Source organism: Sinohyriopsis cumingii, chromosome 8 (genome assembly GCF_028554795.1).
Source record: "Sinohyriopsis cumingii isolate HCF-2022 chromosome 8, ASM2855479v2, whole genome shotgun sequence".
Lineage (NCBI taxonomy): Eukaryota > Metazoa > Mollusca > Bivalvia > Unionida > Unionidae > Sinohyriopsis > Sinohyriopsis cumingii.
In genome coordinates this window covers 122,745,689-122,772,053 of record NC_142968.1, presented here as the reverse complement: position 1 = coordinate 122,772,053, position 26,365 = coordinate 122,745,689, and the positions used below count along the sequence as shown (strand labels likewise).

At 34.8% G+C, this 26,365-nt stretch overlaps 1 protein-coding gene across 2 annotated transcripts in view; it reads right to left on the bottom strand.

The window, feature by feature from the left end:
• Positions 1 to 9,101: 9,101 nt before the first annotated feature.
• The window catches only part of LOC149794552 (upstream stimulatory factor 2-like), a 48,724-nt gene continuing 31,460 nt past the window's right edge, over positions 9,102 to 26,365 (bottom strand). For both annotated transcript variants that reach the window (XM_089968822.1, XM_089968823.1), the window contains exon 8: positions 9,102 to 14,717. In XM_089968822.1, the coding sequence (XP_089824948.1) occupies positions 14,496 to 14,717 (222 nt within the window). In that variant the 3' untranslated portion in view covers positions 9,102 to 14,495. The remainder of the gene's footprint in view (positions 14,718 to 26,365) is intronic.

The window sequence follows — 26,365 nt, the reverse complement described above, 5'->3', positions numbered from 1 at the left end:
TCCAAACAAAGTCATATCTTAAGTGGTGTTTCTCAAGGGTCTATATTAGGGCCTCTTCTTTTTCCACTATTTATCAATGACTTAGCCTTGTATCCAGCGCACGCTAACACAGATCTTTTCGCTGATGATTCTACATTGCATTTATCTGGTAAATCTCTAGACTCCATTAAAAATAAACTTCAAATCGACCTCAACAATATATCAGTTTGGTGTCATCAAATCAAAATGCATATTAACATCTCTAAAACGAAATGTATGACAACTGGAAGAAGGCAGCGTCTATATACGAACATGGATTTACTTCTAACTCAAAATGGCTTAGACGTATCTATTGTCAAAAATTAAAAATTTCTTGGTATCTGCATTGATCAACACCTCAGCTGGAATGCGCATATCGATCACCTATGTACAATGGCAGTCAAAAGAATAACTCTGTTAAAATTGCTTTCGAAATTTCTACCTCCACAATCACTTGAAATTTATTTTTCGGGTTATATACTACCACTGATCGATTACGGCTGTACCATATGGGGAAACACATCAAATTATAATCTGTCCAGAATTGATAGACTCCAGAAAAGGGCAGCCCGAATAATACTGAAACTTCCTGTTATGACTCCCTCAAATGTTTTTTTTCCACGTCTGCAATGGCTACCTATACAAAAACGTTTTCTTTATTTTAAAGGAATCATGACATACAAGTCTTTAAACGGCCTTTCTCCAGATTATATCTCTAACGTAACTGAACTAAGATCATCGAATACTGAGCGTAATTTCCAATCGACGGCTAACAACGATCTCCAGATTCCTTAGTCGAAAACCAATCATTACAAAAGCTCACATACTGTATCAGCACCTACTGTATGGAATTCATTACCAATGAGGATACGTAATTCAACTTCCCTTGCTTCTTTTAAAATATCATTAAAGAAATTCTTTCTAGACCAGCTGGAATGACATATTAAAAGCTCTGAATAGAAAACTTTATAATCATATCCATAATTGATATATCCAAATCTTATTCGATATATATATATATATATATATATATATATATATATATATATATATATATATATATATATATATATATATATATAGTAAGACTTATGCTGAAATGTATGTACCTGTGTATTGAATATTGTTCATATTTGTATGTTTCCCAGTATAGTCGCACATAGTCATTCATGTTAAATATGTACGAATGAGTGTGCGACGGTACCTGGTTATGTGCATGGTCTTCTATTTTTATTTTGTGTATTTGTTTTTTTTTTCTTATTTTGTATTTAATACATTTTTTTTAACATAGCCGATTACAAAAACTAAGGACCACATGGCAGATGGGTCAGCCATGACCAAATGTGTTATCCTCGTTAAAGATAGTTGTTTATGATTATTATTATTATTATTATTATTAGATTGCTGTAAGCTGTAGCAAGCATTTCTTAATAGATTCCTATTCGCGAATGCAACCGTAACAATTATTTTGCAAATGCCACCTGTGTCACCTGCATATCATAATAAACTTTAAGTGATTTGTTTATAAATTATTTACTTTTTACCTATTTCTGACAATTCTTCTATTGATGTCACTCGGAAACGATTCGACAGGTATGAATAATGGCGAATTGTATCACATACACAGAAAGTAAGTAAAGAGTATCAAAATAAATAAGTATTTGCCGACATATATCTCTAGTGAAATGTATTTTAAGGTTTAGATTTGGATCTTTTAGCAGTGATTGTCACAGATCATACATCATCTTTTGTTTCTTTTGTCCAGGTTTTCGTCTGTTAGTTCCTGGTGCAATAACAGTTTTGGAGCGTCCTGCAGCTTTACTATATTTTTAACGATTTTTTTGTCATAAATTCATTGAAGTCATGTCGGCTGCGACAGTTCATTATATTTCGAGGTCGTTCGAAGCGAGTTTCGTGCGCCGTTAAACCCGAGAATTTCCCAACATATTAATCTAGTGACAAATTACTTGTCCGATCCCCCTCCCCTAGTCCTGTGCCCCTCTTTTGTACATATTGTCCCTTTTCAATTGAGTATAGTACCAGTGGCCTTTTCATAGTAGTAACAAGGATTCAGTGTCCAGTTATATTGCAGTTCCTAGTCCAGGAAGTTCGTGAAAAGTTTTCAAAACCTATGAGTGTTCTCGAAACTATTCTATATGAACAATTAACTAGCATTGGTACAAGCTACTGTAGTCCCAGAAAGATACTATAGTCCAATGAGCACTTTGTAATTCCAACGAATAATAAACAAATTTTCCTCTCAGATCATATCTAAACACAACGTTAAATACTTCCGAAGACTGGTGTTGTCATAAGAAAAAAGACTGACCAAATTGTCCAGCTCTACCAACTTACATTAAGGGATGAAAAGGCATCTCGCTACTACTCGCAAGATGACATTTTGTAAAAGAACCCACCTGACCTAACCCATCCAATGGAAAATAACTTAATTCTTCGCAGAATCCACCTGATCTCATCAACCAATTACCCCAAAGTTGTCGACAGGTTTATTATTATTATTATTATTAATTATTGTAAACACCTACGTCAACAACTCTTTATCGGGCCTACGCATTCTGCGCTCTTAATATCTTAAAATAGAACTTTATAAAATTTAACTATCTAATATCCTTAGTATAGATGATCATTACAATTTTCAGTCAAGAACAGAAATTACACATAATATAGACATAACCATGTACCAAGATTACAAAAATATAGATATACTCAACAATGTAAATAATTTACATGATTCGAGTACCATTAGGGATCAATAAAATACGGTTAGTACTATGGAATAGAATTAAAGATCAACATTGCATCGATCAATTTATTTATCAGGAGGAGGGGGGGGAGATCCACACATTTATAACATACCCATTTAATTTAACATGGATGATTTGGCGCTCTACACAAATGTTGAATTTGTGATTCCTTATCTCATAACTAAAATTTCCTTATCGTACACTCAGCCACTTAAAATATTCAATGAGAATCCACTTTTAAAATATCAGGAATGATTTCTTGCTATGCATTTTAAATTATTTAAAATATATAATTTGTAATTTTAACATACTCAGCCATGTTGGGCGAAAATGGCCGCTTTTGCCTCTGGAAGAGAGAGAGAGAAAACTTGTATTATAAATTGAAAATATCCAAAGTAAAAAAAGACAGAGTCATGTTAAGAATCCAGACAGTCATTAGAATTGCCCCCGCGTTCGGAGAACTTTCACTTCGTGTTTAATTCCCAAGAGACATTCCACAAGGTAGATCATCTAAAAGTACCAAACAATCCAAAAATCCATTTCAGCTTCTGAGTTTCAAAATTATGGTCTTCGGAATTATACTTTTAAGGAGTTTAAGTGGAGAGACATTCAATTTTTTCTAATAATATTACTGAGGAATTTAATCTGTTTAATAAATCTGAGGATAAAACTGACAAACATTTGCAACATAAAGGTAGACACAGCACAGAGAACAGCAGTAGTGACTGTGACAAAAAATTTAGAAGAATTATATAGTTACAATGTTGTTGAGACTTTGTCATCACTGTGGCAAACAGAGGTAACTATATGTTTGTTCACATTTTAAATTCCTGCGCGTGTTCATGTAGAAGAAAAAGAGAGAAAAAAAAACAAAACAATTGTGAAGAATTTTCTTCTTAAAATATATCCAAATGAATATTGAAAATCTAGTCCACATGTTAGAAAGAGACTGAATTTTCAATTTCTTAAAATATATGTTTAAATAATCGCGTTCATTTCAATACATCAATAATTGCTTGTACTAAATGAAAACAAAAATAGAGTTTGAAGGTATTGTCAGTGAATGAGCTTGCTGTAAAAATGTGAATGCATTTAATTACTGTTAGTCTGCCCTGAAATTTACGTTGAAATAGAGTGTCTATTCAGTAAGTAGTGTAATAAAAGGGGTCAATTACTGATCCAAAACTTGCATTCCATTTGAGAACTAAGGAAGACTCCACTTGCCAGTAACCGCAGTTTAAATCCTTTCTTTTGTTCCATGAAACATTTCAAAAAGAATTAAGCTAAAGAGTAAATCAATATCTGCAATGCAGACAGGCCGATGACACAACTGCACAGTATACATCTAGGCATAGCCCCGGTTACGTACACAGAGATTTTTCATATGGTTGTACAGTATCTTCCATAAAACGACAAATGTAAAAGAATACATAAAAAATGTAAAAGAATGTGTAAGTAAAATGAGGCTATGCCATAAATTCAAAACCAGTGTTGGGTTCAGAGTTGGAGAAAGAACTCGCCTGATACGGTGTAGGAACATATGTCCCGGCCTCTATATATATATATATATATATATATATATATATATATATATATATATATATATATATATATATGAGAGAGAGAGAGAGAGAGAGAGCAAGTGGCATGAATATATATTTTAAAAAATCCTGGAGGTACCGTTTCTTTAATGTGCACGATATTCTTTTTATTCCTTTCCAGCTTGAATAAAAAAAAGTGCGATCAAAAGGAGAACAATAAAGGATGTGCTGTCAATTTAAAAAAAAAAACTAATTAAGTGACTTAAAAATGATGACGGCGACTTTCACCATCCGTTCTGCGGTTTACTTCCATCCATTGTAACTCTTTATTAACTTGAAAAGACATAAGTATATGATACATACACCGAAAGTACGCAATGTATACTCTGGCTTCTCTCAATCATAATCTCACTCCTGTATTTACTATGCTATATTTTAAGTTCGAAACGATTCGCCCTTTCGTCCTATCACGTACAAACAAGTAAATTCGTTACATGAATTGTACTAGAGATAATTAAAATTATATTATTTGTATCACAATTACTTAAACTTTATTTTGCATTTAATTATTATTACAACTATTACTGATCATAAATTCGGTGAAATGGAAATATTCCACCGCTTTTTTGCATTTTGCCTCACCTTCGACACTGATAAGCAGCCGTTGAAAATTTGTCGAGCGCAATTAAAGTTATCCACTTGGTTGCTAGAGAATGGCTGACCAAACAAGCCTTGTGCCAAATTTACCTATAAACGCCAAGAAAAAGTTGCCGTTTATGGTTTGATGGGAAAATGCTCAACGAAGTTCACCAGGCAGATCTTTGTTTCTCCCACATGTTCTGATACGCGGACGCACATACAAATGCGTGTTAACCGTCAAAGATGTTGCCGAGTCATTGATGTCGAAAGATTCAACAAGTGTGGCAGACACATTCAAATGTATCAACGCACGCTTTCCGTTAAGATGGTCGCAGGCTGTAGAGGTGGATCCAGATATATAAAAAAATTCTTGGATCAGTCGCTGAGTTGTTAACGAAACAGCATGATCTAGTTCATTGTATACATCATGCAAGCATACATCATGATCAAGCCATTGTAGAACGATTCAAAAGCACACTCGCGAACGATTATTTGGTCATCAGTAAACGTATAAATAAATTATAATCGGTCTCTCGAGCTGGTTATGCAGCTTTGGTCGGTCATAACAGCGTTAAATAATGAAAGCACACGTACGATCCATTTGAAGAGATCCGGCAGACGGCTGTCACAAAAGGCACCGCCTCGAATTATAAAGAGGTTTCACAGTCACCTGCGTTGAACTTGGTCGTGGACAATCTGGCTCGGTATCTATGCCACTTTAGAGCTGTCTGGCAGGCAGACAACGTATGGTCTGTCGTTATGTTTATGATCTAGGACTGAACTGATATTCTGGAGGCAACCAACGTGCTGTCATCTAGTGTAGGAAACTTCGGTTCTCACAGACAAAAAAGCGGCGAGTCCACCGAGTTGGGCATTCTTGCGTGAGGAATTACAAGTAATTTCCGCTGGACACAATTGCGAGTGCCCGATGCCTATGTAATTATCCCGTTAAGGAAAACCCATCACTTGGTATATAATTCATCACTTGGTATCTAGCGCAAACTCGCCTTGGTGCAGCGATACACGACCATGCGACGTTTCGGCAAGTAGATAAGATTTTCAGCGTGTATGAATTCACGTCGATCGAGTAGACACTCCTAATACATGTTTTGCCAGGGATCATTTTATACGACAACCCTTAGCACTCTTACAGCCTTTTTCAATTTTTTTTCCGTATGAGACCATTCTGCGGTTCACTATAATTGATTACATCTTCGCACGCAGCCTGACGTTTTCATCGATAGGCTCGCCCGCGCATTTGTCTTTGAATTTCGCTTGGACATTTTTGTTGACGTTGGTCCTTCAGATATTCGCTGGTGTCAAACTCGGTTACAGGTACCATCTCACCCATGTCCGCGTAGATCTCGTTGGTGGTAAGGTGCATAAGCAAAGAGCCAGTGTCATTTACAGTATGTTGAGGTTGTCTTACCTCAGGTTGACCTTGTTATAATAGAACACATATACAAGTGATTCGAAGGCTGGGTCGGTAATCAACCTTGATGACTATCCCTACCTTCGATGCTGGTTAGTTATCGAAGATTCTCATGGTTTTCCCGAACATAGCATTATTCAACAGCTTAAAGAATTCTCTCCTACTCTCTTGTTGCGCTGTCCTCGGGTATGTATTCATCTGTACGTAAGATGCCAAGCATGCGCGCTCACGAAACCGGAGCACCCAGGGACTCTCAGCACATTCATTACGAACCGCAGATACAACTGCTGATTTCGTACATGTACAAAATAGTTGAGCTTGCTGTTCATGTTCAGGACAAGCTTGGTTCATTCAGTGAAAACGCCCAAAATAATCCAAGAATAAACACTGGAATAGCGACATCCACTAGCGGGGCACTGAAGGCGCTTCCAGAGTCAGTGGATAATCGTTGTTGGTTTTTAAGCCACCAAGAACTAAGCATGTAAATGAAATGAAGTTATAAAGTTAACAACGCTGGTGAAAAACCAAGTGATGCATGCCTCCCTATTTATTGATGTATATAAATGAATCCATCTGTAATTACCATAACACTGCCTATTATTTTTATAGTGTACGTATCTCGTTTTATCAACACATACGTAGTTCAATGCATAAATCATAGCTTACTTCTTCGTATGGTAATTCTGTCTCAGATTATTAATCAGCACTTTCATCAACAAAAGTTACAGTAAATTTCACATCAACAATCTCTTGTACAAGACAAAAAATTCTTTGAAAATGATTGGTACAAAAGAATACTTCATTTCTAGCACTAGTCAGGAAATATCAGGTTCCTCTTTGAAAAGGTTAGACATACAGAATATGCCATTTCTTAACTGTCTTATACACAAGACAGTATACTAGAGGCAGTTATAATAATAATAATAATAATAATAATAATAATATATCTGCCAGCAAGCTCATGGCAGCTGTATTGATCTGCAGTACATAAAACAGTTGCATGTGTATAATGACATGCCTGCAAGCTTACTACACTGCCATGATGCAAGTTTGATATTGGAAACAACCCTATCTGACCCACACAAGTTACAGTTGGGAAAAAATCCTGGGAAATAAAGAAGGGGTGTAGGAAAGAGGAACTATGATTGGCCCAATCTATCTCACACTGTTACAGTGCTACCACTCACGGATACCCATCAAGTACAAACACATCTAATCTCCATCTCCTTAAGAATTTGCTCTGTACTGCCCTATGAATTATCAAAAGTCCACTGTCAAAAGTCTACATTAACTAATGAACAGTAGCTGGTCAATCCTTACGTTTGTTTCCATGGCCTCATGTCTTTCAGAGTCCTTGGTATACCTTTTTGCACATCTTCATCAGAAGTACACCTACCACCATCAAAACATTTCCAACATTTAATGATGAAAGATTTAGCAAGCACTTTAAACGCAATAACAACTTCTAAGTCTGCTTTTAAATATGTGATAGGTTTTCCTAGTTTGATACTTTTTTTTATGACTGGCCAAGATATTTTCCACCAAGTTTCCCAAACATCTGGCTGTGGCATCACTGATACTGAAAATCACAGGTTCAACATCATTGGGTAATTAACACCATAAAAAGAAGACATCATGGATGTTACCATATATTATGCTATTCATGAGATATTGCATTTATGATTTGTGATAATGCAAATTAAGGGTCTATGCTGTTTGCTGGTTTCTGGATTACCAAGTAGTCTAAAGCACTTGCCTTTACAGATAACTCGCTGATCTGTATGTGTTTTTCAGATTTTGAATGTGGCTTTAAAAAACTGTCAGCAGTGTAGCAGTTTATACTGATGTCTAGCACTGGGGCATCACATCAGACAAGTAGCATAATGTCCCACTCAGTGATATTATCCTGAAACTAGGCCTACCAGTCCTAACACTAACCTCTTAATGCTGAGTGCCAAGTGAGGCAGCTGCTAGTACCCTTTTTAAAAGTCTTTTGTATGACTCAGGATTCAAACCCCTGACCACTAGCATCCAAGGCAGACACTCTAACCAATAGACCACTGGAGTGGTCCACTAACACATCTCGCCTCTGCAAGTTCAAGTCTTGCTCCATTAATGTCAGTATTTATTTAAGAAAGCTTGCCAGTGGCTTCCTGTGGGCCAGTAGTTATTCTTGCTTCTTTTCCACCAAATGTATCCACCACAACATATGCTGCTCATTTCAAATGAATTACAAAAGCCGAGTTACTGAAATTCTTGAATAGAGTTTAAAATTAAGCAATGGAAAGTCCGAAGTCTAGAAAGAACATGAATGCTGAATCTCAATGATCTAGAGACACTCCGAGGATCACATCTAATTTAGTTTTTCTTTAACTTTTGTGCTTGAGAGGTTTAGGCTAGAGAACAGTCTGCAACACAAGGTTTTAATAACATTCTTGTGCTCTGACTAAAAATTTTGATGCTCAATTGGCTATGCCCAAAAACAGACCGTGTTCGAGTTTTCTACAATCAAAAACTACCTTTCAAATTTAACATCATCTGTCATTGGCCAAAATAAACCTCAAGTTAGGAGCATTATCCTGATGCAGGAGAGACACCAGGTTAAATCTTTACACATATTAGCGATTCTGGATTTCAAATGGCTCTTGCAGGACAACTGTGTAACAGAAACATTCCAAGCAGAGTATATTACAGAAAAATTATACATTATGTTTCCTTAAAAATTTATTCACAAAAGAAAGAAACCAAAAACTATTAGAACCAATTCTGAATAACATATTTCTCCAATGATAAAATAACATTAGTCTGTACATCCATCATTTAAAAAAAAATAACGCTGATTTTATAAGACTTTTCAAAAGTTCACACTAAATGAAATCAGTTGATACCTGGCAGCTAAGTAACTGTGCCATTTCTGGATTTGTCAATTAAGGATCTAAATTGCTCGGAGTAATAACACATTATTTTAACAAATCTGTTTGCTTTCCAGCAGTGGATCACTTATTTTGGGTCATAAAATCAGCTCTATATAGTACATAATGTCTCTTTTCAAGTTCTTTTAACCAATTTCTACAATTTCCTTTGTTAACGAAAATATAAAAAAAGATTTAGTTACTAAGCACCATTCTCTCTACTATTTGTCATGGCTGCTCAATGGCTAGGATCAGCACTGCACTGAAACTTGTAAAGTCCCAAACATTAGCAATTTTGATCACCCTGCAACCTGAATCTATGGGTTCTAAGATTTCTGTAAACAAACGTAGTACTACATCCAAGACAAAAAGGTAAAACCTTTGCCTGTCCAGAATCTGCACCAAGATGAAGCAGGCTTTGAGACTTGGACAAAGAAATGATTGCACAGGTACTTATAGGGTTGCACTGTGAATGGGATTTGGTTTCATAATTACAATCCTCTCTACTACTGATAAGATCTGCATTTCTGCTGGCATCAGCAATGCAATGAAAACTTCTCATAAAATCCCAAATATTGCCATTTTAATTACCCTGCTGGCATCAGCAATGCAATGAAAACTTATCATAAAATCCCAAATACTGCCATTTTAATTACCCTGTCTTGATACAGGAGTTAATCTTCTTGAGACGAATTTACATTACAAATTTTCACAACTGAAAAGTAAACATTAGGTCACTCTGCCCATGTTTTAGCACGTAAGAGTTACTTTCCTTAAGCTGTGTTCACATACCAAATTTGTATGACTCTATGTGAAATAGGGTGTATCATAGAGGACAAAACAAACAAATTAACAAAGAAGCATTTTAACAAATGAATGAACAGATGAACAAATGAATGCATCGTATCCCCATGCATCTTATTTCACATGGGACAAAAATGAATATCCAGTGCAAAAACAGCAAGATAAATTAAGAAATCCAACAAAGTTATTATTGTTATTTTCATATTTAATAATTCATTGTTTTCAAGACCTAAACTGGACTTGAAATACAGGTGCAATATATACATCTGAGAATAACATCTTATATGATACAAGAATGATTGATATTTTCAACAATACATATAGAATTACTGTACATATGCTTTAACAGTAAAGAAAAATATGTGGCTCGACAAGTGTAGAAACTGCTGCATCATTACTACCATACAAAACATCCTCCAACTTTAAATCTGCCCAACCAAAATCAATTTTAGCAGAGAAGGCATAAAACCAAAGGACAGTTATTGACTATAAATTTAAATTTGAAGCCCTGCTTTTAGTAAACTGGGAGAGAAAAATATACTACACTGTTCTAGCATACTTCATAACTCTATATCTTGAGTGGAAAAAAAACTTGCATAACTTGAGGACAAAAATATTTGATTGTGAATATGGCAAAAATAAAAAGACCTATTTCTGATACTTCCATGGACAGGTTTTATGTACATTATCCAGGAAAGAAAGTATTCACAAACAACACAATCTTGCAGTTAAAAGTAAACATAGTTTTTGTGTACAGAAATAGCAGCTTTTTCTGTTAAAAATTGTCCATGAAAATTTGAGTCAATGAATCTTCAACAGCTGTTCAGGATTATTTTTCTATTAAAAAACTTTTAATCAACTTTGGAAAGGGGGAGGGGATGGCAGGTTTCTACATCACAAAAATGACTTTGCTGAACAGGGACTATTTTGAAACACAAATGACATATAAACAGAAGGACATGACCACTTTAAAACACGCATGCAGCCAATTTTGTGTGTGATTCACAGAAAATAATTTAACTTAGTATATCCACTTCCAATAAGTCTTGACCTGCCTAACTGTGCATAAATAATTTACAGCTATTAGTCTTTGGGATAGAGGAACATTAAATACATCAGCACACCTTCATGTGGATTATTTTCATCAATTATGTTATTAAATTTGTCACAGAAAGCATCCACCTTTATTAATATCATGACTTACGAATACAGATGACTTGGAGGGTTCATGTAACACTACACTTAAAAGGATCTAAACGATGTACATTTGCCAAGATACTGATAATCATGTTCCTTTCTTATTATCATTAGCAAACACCAATATCCCTCTAACAGGTAGCAGTAGCCTGGGATAACTTAAAATTAATACTGAGCAACCAAGTGACTCAAAGTCAATACCCAACAGGACTTTGATAAAATAAGTATGCTTGTCATAATGTGAAATCAATGAAATTGAATATTTACATTAATGACTATTGGCACTCATTTTCACGTACTTTGCAAGAACACCAAAACTAAATTTTGAATACCTGAGAAATTAAATTCAAATTTAATAAGTCTTATCATCTGGCAACCAGATGTTTCTGCTGGGCAGCTACATTTTTCAGCATGGTTGCCCAGTAGACAACCAGGTTTTGGGGTAAAAAAAATTCTACTCTAAATACATGAACTCCTATTATTAATGTTCAAGTCTTTCCTCCTCTTAATCTCTTAACAGAGAATTGATTAAAAAATGTCAAGATATTTTGAAAACATTGTTTAAGCAATTACCATTAATGACCATTTCCATTAAATGATAATGTGTTGTTTGAAATGCTACTATGCCATACTATATCGTTCCTCTCAGTAGTAGAATGACTTACACCTCTTAACATATCCTGACTGGCATCTCAAAAGGCAAACGGTAAAACATATCCATAATCAAAAGTGCCCTATTATTGGAAAAACAAGTTTTATAAGTAACAGAGTGTAGACAGCATGCCTTCCAAATTAAAAAGCATTTGCCATACTGTGTAAAAACACTCTGCAACATGTTAGAGTAATAGAAATGTCTTTAGACTGTGTGATGAACAAAATTCTCGTGTTCATTTAACATGATACAGGGACAACTTAATATATTTTTGACACTATCCAGCAAAACAGCTCATATGGAAATTAACTGGACTTGCACGACATCAACTGCCCCAAAAGAGCGTGGCTGCCAATATTAACTGGTCCTCCTCAATACAGACAGGCCACAGGCCAGTGGCTAAATATAGCTATGACAGTTACAAAACTAATTGAAATAATATATCATTATGCAACTTACTGAATGTAGTATGTGTAGTTGATATCATCAAAATATTTCATAAATTTCAAATAAAAATTATATTTGTGTAATTTTTTCTATTTAAGACCCTACAATGGAAAGACAGCCATAATGATGCGAGACTACTTGTAAATTGTTCTTATAACACTTATTCTCAAAGTATCAACTTTAATGTTTACCAGTGATGCAATATTATATTTCACATTCCTCTTATTAATGTATCTTTGAAAATGCTCATACCACAAGCTCTAGTGCCCCAATGATTCAAGTAGCTCATTTTCATTGCATTTTTTTTTTTGCAGGACTAATTTGGTCTTTACTGCATAGATTTGACAAAGAAGAGGAAATTTAAATCTTCCAGTTACTGAGTCTTTTAACTGGCAAATAAGATGAAAAAAAATCGACTATGTCCGCATGAAGTACATCGTCAGGTAAGAGTGTCAACTTGATACTTCAGGAGTTCTCTTCTAATTTATCAGCAGCTTTCCTGCAGCATTGTGCATCATATGACACAGACAATCTGATATGTACAATGATGGAGATATTTTTCAAAATACAGAATGCAACTCTTTTATGAATTTCAGTCATCACTGATGCAGCATCAGCTGAAAATCCCATACAGTTCTGCCAATTTATATTCATTCAAAGCATTATCAAGCAAATAAAAAATTATTTTCTCCAGCGAAATCTACTGTTAATTCTGGTAATGAAAAAAGAGCACTCTGACTTTGCCCTTTTTGTTGTCAAAGTCTCTTACACAGACTGGGTACAATTTGTCATCTTAATCACTACTCCTGTATGTTTCAATACTAACCGGCCCAATTTTCATGGCTTCTGCAATTTTAAGTGAAGTATCTTCTGCTAAACACCTAACAATATTGGATGATTTTGTTCTTGCACATGCATATTTTCTGCAATTTTGGAATCAGGAAACATCCATTTGAACAAAGGACTAATGTAGTCTTCAACCGCTAAAGGTAGTCTGTGTTCTATTAAGAACTCGGTACATAATGCCTCTGCATTTATAAACTTCAAATCTTTACATGCCGATTTAAATGCTCACTTTCTCAGCCTAGACATATATATTATAGCTACAAGTATGCTACGATCTGATGGCATGATGACACATACAGGTTCTATGCAAATATAAATATTTATGCAAACAACACATGGACTTGCTAAAATATTAGGTCAGCTTTCTTCCCTTCTAACCATGTTCTATGCATAATTTTATCATGCTAGTGTATAAAGCACACAGACCAATGAGGCTACTACAGAGTGCTCAAATAACCTGTAAACATGAGAAAGATTTTCTTGTTACATTCTGTCTATAATATGAATCACTTAATTATGAAAATAGACTCAACCATATTATCAAACAGTGTTCCATCACATATGAACAGAATTTTAGTAACAGATTAAATATTGTCGTATGTGTTATCTGCATCTGGATATCTGTTTGCCCATGTGAAAATAAACTTGCCCTGGGTAATGGGACATATGAATTTAAAAACTTGCCAACCAAAAGCATTTTGCAGCCAACAGAAGCAAAGTAAAAAATAAACTTAAATGTATGCAACTAAGAATGCCATGGAATTAAAATCATTTGATGATCTTTGTCAACCCTGTACATCTGATGACCTCTGTCTATCCCGTACATTTGATGAATCTCCGTCTCTCCCGGACTCTCTGATCAGACCTCTATCCTGTGCCATCTGATGATCTACCTCTGTCCTGTATATGTCCATGAATTACATGCACTACTTATTAACAGTTGTGCAAATTGCAACAAAGTTAAAACAACTGTCTCTCCCTCCAAAACATGGTAATTAATTCTTTTTCCATTAAAAGCTGAACTTTACAACCGGGACACTTTTAAGATTCTATATAACTTATTATACCTTATGTAATCCATTTTTATAACTGATAAAGAAATCTGTTCTACACAAGAACTCAATAACTGAGCTAATTACAACCATCTCCAATGTGGATGTACGTTATCACTGACTATAGATTTCAAGTGTACACGTGTTGAAGTATATGCAGATAAAACACAAATGAGAATATATGACCCAGCTAGGATGCTCCTCCGGATAAATCTGGAGGAACTATTCCATGCTGCTGAAGTGTCGATCTTAATAAACTGTTTTCATTTTTCAATTCTTCACACTGCTGTCGTAACAATTCAACATCAACTGACAGTCTTTCTGTTTCTTTTAAAGTTTCTGCCATTCTTGCATTAGCATTGCGTAATTCTGTAATGTATTCACAGGCCTTGGCAAGAATACCTCCTTTACTCTGAAAGAGAGAAAAATAAAACAACCTCACATTCCATTTTCTTTCATTGTAATTCATAGAAGATATTTTCTTTTCAAAGTTAATATTAGACATATGTGATCAGAAGTACAAAAATACCATATGTTTTCAACTTCTATCTTAACTACATATATGATATGGTTTATGATGTGCAAATTAAAGGCATATTTCATGTTATACTACCTTGTAGTATCACCTCAACAAGATGAGGATCATGTTAAAAAGGTCCAAGACATAAAAGATTGGTAGTTTTAAGATGACCTAATCTACTAAAATAAAATTATTTTTTTGGACAATATAATAAATCTAATTATGTCAGCCCTCTATAGCAAGTCAACTGAACAGAAAGACACTGCTATTCTGGCACTAATGAAATGGTATCTGCAGGGGACATAACACTGCAATGGCCAGATGAGTGTCTTCAATAAAAATTCTTGAATTCCCAACAAGTTCAAAGTTTCCTCTAACCAGTTGATTAACAGCCAAATGCAACATCAGTTGGCCAAGATATGTCAGTAAGATGCTTTCTGTAGAATTTCTCACAAGGCTTTTAATTGCAAATACATCAAAACAAGTGATTCAAGGTTTCCTTAGTTTTTATATCTTATCTGTATTTGAATACTTAAAGGCCCCTTTGCCAAGATGATCTGTGACAATGTTGGTCAAAATTTGTTAAGCAGTTATTGAGAAAAATTATTAAAAGATGTAAATGTTTAATAACAGCAATCATATTTTGATAACAGATTGGCATCATTAGTATAAAATTAAAAGCACTCTGCAACAAAATGCTGTTATAGAACTTGGACAAATAATTCTGTCAACTTAATTATGAAAAGTCATTTAGAGGATTTTCCACTAGTAGCAATGACAGCCATGATAAAGTGACACACATAGGATCTAGTGAGCTAGGGATAATGTGTCATCCCAGTTAGAGCACAACATGAATTTCAAAGAGATAAGTAACAATCTGCATCACAAGTATTGGTAAAAAGGGCTCACCTAAGGGACACAGTGGTAATATTTAGGAAACATTGTGCCAACAATTGCAGGAAAGCCAAACTCAAGGTGTAACACTATCTCTGATGGTGAATTTGCATCATTGGTATAAATCTAGAAGCCACTCATACCAGATTGGTTTCTGTCAAATTCTGCTAACAGTTTCGGAAAAGTCATTTAATATTCTTTTAATTTTAGTAATGTCATTCATATTTAATTAAAGATCCAAATGAATTGTACAAACTTGAAAGCCCCTACACCAGGTAGCATTCTGTCAGATTTAGTTAATTTCTTTTGAGCAGTTTTTGTGAGGAGTTTTTCAATTTTCTGCAGTAGTGGCCAATATCTAATGGTATTCGTATAAATCTGAAAGGTCTTCATGCCAGGATGCTTTTGATCAAATTCTATTCAGTGCTTCTGGAGAAGTTTTATAAAGGTTTTGCCATTTTCAGTAACACTAGGCACATTTGACTGCAGATTGACATTATTTGCATAAACTGGAAAGGCATTCATGCTCAAGGCCAAATTTGGTTGAACTTGGTAAGAGTAACTGTTGAAGTATGACTTATTAGTTCGCCTATTTTTAATAATGGTGGCCATATGTCATACTTGATAAAGAATTATCATCATTATTACAAAATTTAAATCTGCCTTGGATGCGGGATGTCGTGGGTTCGATCTCTGGCCAAGTCATACCAAAGACTTACAAAAAATGTACTAACAGCTGCCTTGCTAGGTGCTCAGCATTAAGAGGTTAGTGTTAGGACTGGTTGGCCTGGTGTCAGGATAATGTGACTGGGCGGGACATCCTGCTACATGTCTGCGGCATGATGCCCCAATGTTAGACATCACTATAAACTGCCACACTGCAGACTGAAAAATTGTTAAGGCTACGTTAAAAATCCAAATCACACACACACACACAGAATTTAAAGCTTTTTATCCCTGAATGATTTTCGTAAAACTTGACCAAATTGTCTTCAGTAGTTTTGGAAAACAATATGCTTGAAGGTTCTTCTATTTAATTAATGGTAATCCTTCTGGTTGGCAGAATGGCCTGAATTGTATAAAAAATGAAAGGCCTTCATCCCAGAATGCTGACAAACTTAGTATAAACTGGTCCAGAAGATTTTAAGAAGTTTTAAATAGCAACTGTTGATGCATGAATGATGCACAATACATAATGGATTTAAGGCCACAGTACAATCTCACTTGGCCTTAAAACAATTATTTCAAATTTCTATGCCTTTCATTGCATATTACACATGATGCATGATAGATTAAAGGTTATACTATAATCTCAACTGACCTTACAACAAACTGATTCATCAATGTAACTCCCCACAATTTTAATTGCTTATTATATATGATGCATCTTCCTGCTATAAATGCAGGTATAAAGTCTGGTCGGAAATATTATAAAGTATCATTGATTGCTGGTGTAAAGTCTGGTCAGAAATATTATAAAGTGTCATTGACTGTAGGTATAAAGTCTGGTCAGAAATATTATAAAGTATCATTGATTGCTGGTGTAAAGTCTGGTCAGAAATATTTTATAAAGCATCACTGATTGCTGGTGTAAAGTCTGGTCAGAAATATTATAAAGTATCATTGATTGCTGGTGTAAAGTCTCGTCAGAAACATTATTAAGTGTCACTGACTGCAGGTATAAAGTCTAATCAGAAAATATTATTAAGTGTCATTGATTGCTGGTGTAAAGTCTGGTCAGAAATATTATTAAGTGTCATTGACTGTAGGTATAAAGTCTAATCAGAAAATATTATTAAGTGTCATTGACTGTGGGCATAAAGTCTGATAAAGAAATATTAGAAAGTGTTATTCAGGGGTCAAGCTAGAATTCAATCTATATTATAAACACATTTGGTGCATGTATAATAACTATCATATTCATATTCAGTGTATTTTGGCAATATGACTTAAACAGAGAACAAAAGAAGCCAATCATTGTAATGAATTTTAACTCAGTAACTAGACTGCAATATTGTAATTGCAAGTTAGTACAAATGCTAAATCAACTACCCTTAAAGGAGACCAGAAATCAAACTTTTCCTTTTACGTATGTAATTCTCTACAGATTTTAATTCAACTGTAATGTTTATTAATTAAATATCATAAGCGGGTAGTGATTATATTGCGTGGAAGATACCACGATTCCGTAAATTGTAGAGTTTTCCGAGTTTTGATGAGACGACAGATCATGTGGTCCCATGACGCAATACTAGCCAGTCCTCGAATACAAACATAAACATGGCGAGCGAGGCAGACAGGAGGAGACCACGTTTGGGTTGCACATTCAAAACTTGAATCTGCTGTCTGATATAATAGTTTATGTACTGTACTGGTCAGTGCTAAAAGCAATTTTTTTGGCACAGGCCCTGGGCTGGTGACTTAAATAAAAACTCAAGACCTGACTGAAATTCCACAAGCCCAGACAGTTTATACCTGCCAACTCTCAAGCCGGGAGAAAAACCTCCCGATTTTTTTGGCATTTTCTCATCTACCTCCCGATCTTGTAATATATCTCAATTTTTCGCAGCGAAGACCCGATTATTACATTATGTCTGTTAATTTTTATTTGTCAGAAGAAAAAAACAACAACCACAAACCATTTATAAACAGATACAACGCATGCAATCCACAGTCTAAAATGCCACACTGCAGACATCGTAGTGATATGACTGAAATTTTGTAAAGCTACATTAAAAATTAAAATCACAAGCACACACGTCTAAATCCGTCACTGGACGAAATAATTAATATCACACAACAGTTTTTTTTCCTTCAGTAAATAGAACCTGAAGATTAAACATTATTCAAGTAAATTTCAGATGTTTTTAAACAACTACAACAGTATTATAGTTTAAAAAATTAAAAGAATAAAATTGTCACCAATTAGCTTAAATGAATGATCACTGTGAATGCTGTGAAATTTTCTCTGCAAACAAAATCGCATCTCCATATCCGCCAAAGAAACGCGGCCAGTTAACACCTGACATTCCTCTACCATATATGTAAAGTTTAATTACCATGATTAAATTAAAACAAGGAATAAAACAAAATATACCATGCAGTATATGTGCCCGTAAAGAACTAATTCAGAATAAATATTTTATTCAGCAAACAGTGTTACATGCATTAAGACTTAAACCTAAGGAAATAAGGTGGAGCATAAAACGGGGAGAAAATAGTTGCCACATGTACGGTAACTTATGACTGCAGATTTGAACTGTTAAAATGAAGTCCATGGCATCGTAAGTAACAACAAATTAGGCATCGTTTATTTGGCAATCAATTGCTGGTGCTTACATACACACACTGTCGAACATGGTTTCCTTGAAGTATGTCTGAAGGGCAGTCCTTTTCACAAGATCAATTCAAGGATAAGGATTAACTGTTCATTAGTCACACTGGCTTTATTGTTTGCGTACTTAAATCAAAACTTTAGCTATTTTGCAATTTAGCCAGAGCTGACCAGAATATGCAAAAGGGGCTTGTCCTGGGGGAATAATAAGGCATATCACAGGGAGAAAAGGCACGTCCCATGGGCGCTCGCACATTGGGGCAAGGGGGTTGGGTCAATAGTCTCCCCCCACCATTTCTATTGTCAGCCAGTTAATGTGAAACTCTGACCTATGTTCTTTTAATCACTGCTATTTAAACTGCCCATGGGATAGTTTTATATCAGTTCCAATCATTACAGATTACCATTTATACATACTACATGTAACAGGTATACAAATTTTTTTTTTTAATTTTTAATTTTTTTAAGATTACTACAAATTGTGTTTTCTCAAAACATGACAGGTTTAGAATCTTATTTTTTGCAAAGCTTCCATTTGATTAAAATCAGATCTAAATTTCACCTAGGATAGATTTGCAGTGTTAAGGCATGTATGTCAACATCGTGAAAATACATTTACTCATTTCACCAGCGCGACCAAAATTTCCTCAGGCAAACAATTTTTGTTTCGACAAGCCTGATGGGCACCTCACTTTGAATACAGTATGAGCTGGAACTAAAACCAAAGGGGCCCAGGGTGTCGGGCTATCAGATTTGTTTTTAACACTGCTGGTGTAGATAAAAGTTCCGTGAAATGATTGTTGCTTTTGTGGTCACTTACTCGGCCGTCTGCCTATTTTCGTAACTCACATGTTTAACACTTTTCCCAGAATTTAAAATGTCCAAAGTTATGTCTGGAACAGCGCCAACTTTTCCGTAAGCAACGCAAAACGGCATTGTCTTTTACTCTGGCAACTCCCACTTGGGCTGCTGGAGTCGCTACTATGACGTCACATCCCGAAAGTAACCAAATGGGCACGGAAATTTTGCATACGAGGTCACGGAAATTCAGCTCCTAGAAGATAGGCCAATATTTAAATATTGGCACTACAGTCGCAGATGCTACTTCAGAATAAGGTTTTCTGCTATAGCACTTTTATTATTATTCTATATTTCCATTGGTTTCTGGTCTCCTTTAATCAAGATTTTTGTTTTTACTTTCTGAAAGTTCACTATAAAATGGCATTTGAAATGAATTCTAAACTTGTCTGAAACAATCCCTGTACCTTGTACATGAGCAAATGCAAATGTCTTTCAAATCAAATGTTCATCCCAATTTCTTTGTTGCCAATGAAACTTTACCATAACTGTTCATAAACACAATGAAAAATTAAAGTCAGTATATGAATGAACTAAACTCTTTTTTTTCTCAACCAAACCGACACAGCCAACATGCAAGCACATCTGTTTTTTAGAAGGAGAAGTTTTCTTAATGTAACCACTCACTTTATCGTTATAACAGTCCACTGATAGGATTGCAAATATACTTTTTTATTATTTGTCTATGTATTTGGTATAACACTAGGCATGGGTTAAATAGTATTTGCTTTGCTTTTTTTTTTCATTCTTCATATTTTAACAAAAATTAGTAAACTCAGAATGCAACCTTGCCTTACACTTGCACTTACACAGCGTCACTCGAATTCCACAATTTAGCATTCTTCTGCATATTTCTGACCTACATAATCGCATTTTAAAACAAAATTTGTAATAATGTAATATATAGACTTGGCTTTCTATAAATTGTATATTTTCCTGAATATACACGTCCAATGGTTTATGAAAAGAGACAATCTAACAATCTAAATGTGAAAATGATACTTCACAGAAGAGTGATGAGTGCAATCATTTCAGCATGACAGGTTCACTTATGGTTCCAAATTGAATTTTATGAAGAAAATAATGTACACACGGTGGTTAAAATATTCATGTTACCGATTTTATTCTTAAAACTCAAATTGCTATTTACATAAGTTTAAGTTTTGAAACACAAGTTTGTATGTTTTTATCATCAAAGAATAGCTTATGGAAATCAGGCAGCAATAGCTGCTAACTTACTCGGGAAAGGGTTATTTTATAGTGGTCAATCAGCTATTAAAACACGTGCCTGTGGATGTGCAAGAATTTGATGGCATAATTGATATCAACACCAACTATGATGGCTTGAAGCCTATATTTTTGCCTTGAGCTGTATATAGCATAACCCTAAAACTAACCTGGCCAAGGCGAGGGAGCATCTCAAAAAGGATGGGTCATTCAATGTTCCTCTAAATAAAATCACAGGGCAAAGTCATTTTCGCTTTCCTAACAGAAGAAGGAGAAGTTTACATTTTTTAGGCAACTTAGCCACTTCGCCTGGTAGCATGACCCTTGGTTATTGACTGCAGATATAAAGTCTGGTCAGAAAACATTAGAAAGTGTCATTATAACTGAAATGTTTGTACATCCAACTGATACTCTCTCTTAAGGACCAATGGTGTGGTAGTCAAGGATGATACCCTTTTCCTACATAATCACAGATGGAAAATTGTGCAGGTATTTCCACCCCAATGTTTAGATGTAGTAATGCATAGATGGATAAATGGACAAATACCACGATATTCACCCACCAAAGCTAGGGGATCAATTTTTTTTTAATATTATGATTCTAGAGCTGCAAGTAAACAAAAACTACCCTCTCTTCTATGGTACGACTTTGCAACAACTTTAAATATATCCTGGGAAGAAGAAGACTGTGCTACATTTTGGAACATAAACATGCCAGTAGCTGTTCACTGAAAGAGCTATGAAAAAAAATCAAGTTAGACTCAAGCTTTGATGATATACATTTTTCACTCACTGCTTCAAACACAGGTTTGTCTAAAGAGATATACTACAATTGACAGTTACATCCTGAATAGAGACAATGGACAGAGGCTTACAAGAAACAATGCAAGAACTGACAAGTGAATCCCATTCCAAAAACAGCTTTTCTAAGCAATGATATAAATATTTGGCTGGCTCATAAGATAGATTCAGTCCAAGTTTTCTGACTGGATAAAAGTACTGGACATTAGGCAATGAATACTTAAGTTAAAAACTGTATAATCGAAAAGAAGTAACTTTTAAGTCTATTGTTGTTGTTGTTGTTGTTGTGGGGTCTAACGCCATTTTTCAGCACACGATAAGCTATGCATGGCGGCCAGCATAAATGGCGGAGGAAGAACCCGGGAAAACACTGGGAAGAATCACTGACCCACGAGAAGCTACTGGCAAGCTTTCTGACACTGGCCAAATCCAAGACTCGAACCCATGAAGCCAGAGGTGAGATGGCAGTGATCCGTAACGGACAGCGCTTTAGACCACTCGGCCACTCGGGGCACATTTTTAAGGCTATTAAAAAAACAGAACATTCTGACTAAATATTTTGAACCTTCCAGGATCGCAATTAGTGAAAATAGGGATAAAAAGTAGTGAATTTGAACATGAATTAGTGAAAAATACTATGACAATAACTCCATCCACCCTGACCGTCAATAATACACTATATCATGATCACAATATAAAACTAAAACACTATATATATGCAGAAATATATCAATATATCTGCATTTCTATTTATTATGGCATTCATAAACTTCATTAGTTCTTGTGGTTATTTATCAAGACATGATACTGTGGCAGATTTGAACTTCCTCAACTGCTTGATCGTAAATTTGTTTTCTAAACAGTTCAGACTTCTTGGCTGCTGGTTGATCTTAGTGACTAAAATTGTTGACAAATTTTCTGCAGTTAAGGAGGCCATAAAGTCTGTCTTATATTTCCTCACTAGAGAAAATACTCTTTCGCTGTCACTGTTGCTGTGAGGAATGCACAGGAGCTGCAGCACTTTTGGTTCTTCCACAGGAAAATTTGGAAGCAATTTAAAGGTAGATTGTGTTCAACAAGAAAACTCACAAATAATGCTTCAGCAATGGTAGCTTGAAGGTCTTCCGCCGATGGCTTAAAATATTCCAGAGCTGAAATCTGCGAATTCCTAATTTTCCCAACTTCTACGTGTTTTGGCAACCAATGTGCTTCCTCACATCGTCTCTGCCACCATGCCCAACACTAAAATTTGTGGCACACTGTGTGCAAAAAGCATGATGTATATCAATGTTTAATGGCAGAATGCATGACCAATTTTTGATATATTCTAAATTAAACCTTACTTTTTGAGCAATACATTTCTTTTTCCTTGGTGGTGAAGACATTTTCAAGATCTTACATGTGAAGCTGAGCGGTAACTCAAATCAGTGTTGGTGACGCATCCGTGGAGCAAAATTCCAGTTAGGCCCCAGTTTCTCTCAAAAGCATTTGTAAAACTACTCTTATAAATGTAGATTAAAACTGGCTAAAATGCTTGCTACCGGGCCAATTGTACTAATTGGCTGTAGTTCTACTAATATCTAGTCTAGCAAAATTCATTTTCCCTGTTTTAATAGCTGCTATGGATAGTGTACTTTAGACTAATTCAGGCTGATTTTTTTAGCACAAGGGAACATTCATTTTAGTTAGCAGTGTGCTTAGATCATGTACAATTTCCAAAAGTACAATATCCAAAGAAATATCATCCACATTACATTAATGTAGCATATAGGTATGCCAACATTCTCTCCATTGTGCATGTTTTAAATGCAAACAACTTCACCTTTCATACGTCACTCTCTCAAAAGTACACAGTAACTGGTGAGTGCCCCCTTAATGCTTACTTCATGTCTGCCTTCACTGGCAGTGTTTATCTTATGCTGTACATGTGACTCTATTTATAAAAGTGGGTATTCTTAGAAAAGTAGTTCTCCTTACAGTTTATACAGAAATAAACACAATTCATTTTGATCACGTGGTAACATTCTGACCAATGGAAATGTTACTTTCCTTTACCCACTAGTGGCATTGCAATTATATAGATGTCAAGAAAAAGTCTTTCTCTATGCTCTTATGTGACAAGTGAGAATGTTACTATGACAGCATCAGTGTCTATGTGTGTAACAGTTAACAAAGGTAAGAAAGCCGTTTATTATTGTTGTTTTTGTTTCTTTAAAAAATATACATATAGCGCCTTTAATGAAAAATTTAGCTCAACAATATACATTTATTCCAAAACTCACATCCTATCACATGAATAAAAACAGTTGTTCCACACAGAAATAAGAGTCCTCATCACAAGAAATATCTGAGGAATTAAATACTTTTAAACCGTACTTGCCCATTAGAATTATGAATGATACCCCACGTTTAAATAATCTGTGTAATTCATAATGCTCACAGTTCAAGAGCCTGGCAAGAGGAAGGTGTACACTGAATTTTTTTTTCTTACATTTTTCTGTAACTATTGTAGCTTGTATTAATGATTTCATTTCTTTTGCCATTTCATTTTTTTTTTATTCTGTATAAGTTCCATAACTTTAAGGTATCACTGCCAGGTGGTTCAGAACACACATTCTTATTAATATATTCATTGTTTACATCATCGGCATGATTGCTTTAATAAAACCGTGACATAAGTTCACTCTTACAGTCATCAGAATTATCCTCAACAGGAGTATCATTGTCAACTTTATACTGGCACTCAAGGTCACCTTTTGGATGTTTTGCTTTTTTAAAACATAAAACTAATAGGATAAAAATTTATTTTGGCATTCAGTGTTGAGGGTTTTTGGTCTACTAAGGGGAAAAAAATGACATTGAAGGACAAAAAAATGTGGGTCTTGAGGTAATTCACTAATACAGTGGTCTCCCTCTTATATGGCCACCCCTTCTGCACTGGGAAAGTGGCCTTATAAGACGGGTTGCCTCTCCAGAGAGGGACTACATTTGTGAGATGTTTATGTACATGTGTATATAGTAGGAAAGCTACATATAACTTAAAACAGTTAATATCTTCATTTGAAAGTAGCATTACTTATTAAAATATTCTCGTCTTAAAAACAGAGTTATTTCAAGTAACATAAATTAATAGTTCTTATTCTTAGGCATGAAATGTGATTGGGATATTGTTGGCATGCGAATTACAAAACCACTGAAAATTTTATTTAAATCTTGGTACATACATTGTTTTGTATTTAAAATTATTCTCTTTCCATTTACTCCATTTTCCCACTGCTATAGAATATTCTCATCTTTTATGATCTTGTTTATTTGAGTCTTCCCAGCATACAATCTTTCAGCAAGTGAACTCTCCCCCACTGTTGTCAAGTCGAATAACTTTTACTTTTTCTTCTAAGTATTATTTCTTCATTTATGTGATGACATGTCAATGTTGCTAATTGTACAGTACTGCAATTTAATTCTGCAGACAAAACTTTTGTACACAAAAAACCTTGTTATAAAGCAAGTGATACATGACACACAATTTTTCAGTCTTTCTCTGGTACCTTGTTTTGTTCAAAGTTGATTCTTATGTATGTATGTGTTAATCCACAGCATCTATTTTTAGTCTATCTCACCATTTTATGATCTTGACAATTACATTGGTCGTAATCATCAATTTTAAAATAAAAAATCCACTGTGTGAAGACCAAAGCTCTATCAAACCATTGCTGACTCCATTTCTATCTGACCATGTTATGATGTTGATATTCTTATGTCACGTGTTTAGGCTCAAATAAACATTAACACAAGAAAGAGTGAAAACAACAAGCTTTGAAAAATATGATAATTTTTTTCCCTGGGAAAATTCTGTAAAAATGAAAAAATATGAACTTATGGTTTTAAAGAATCAAATCCAAAAATAATCCAAGAATAACATTTTAGAAGTTCTAATAACAAACTGTTCTGCTGATTTCCAGTTCAAATCCCAACAAAGAATCCAAGATGGAAGACGATGACGTATGCTGTAATATGTAGTGTTGAAGTCTACAGTTCCTTGTAGGAACAAGAAATATGACTCCAGTTTTGGAAATCTGAATAATTTTTTTGTATAAAAACTGTCCTTGTTCAACAATTTCATATGAGCACACGTATTTTACAGGAAAAAAGAATTAATCCTTTTGAATCCAAGTAATCTGAAATAACTCCAAAAGCCACAACATACACCTTACAGTGTAAGAGCCCAACTAATGAGAATATCTCTCCAAAAAGAAGGTTATATTTGTTCTATAACGCAAATGGGGTAACGTGATCATGTGCCAGAACCTTGTCGAAATTATTTACTTGTTAAAGATCACGTACACCCAGTGTGGCCCTGACAAAAACCAATCATCTTACTGTAAGAAATAAAAATTTTAAAAAATTGTTTACATCTTAAATCAGT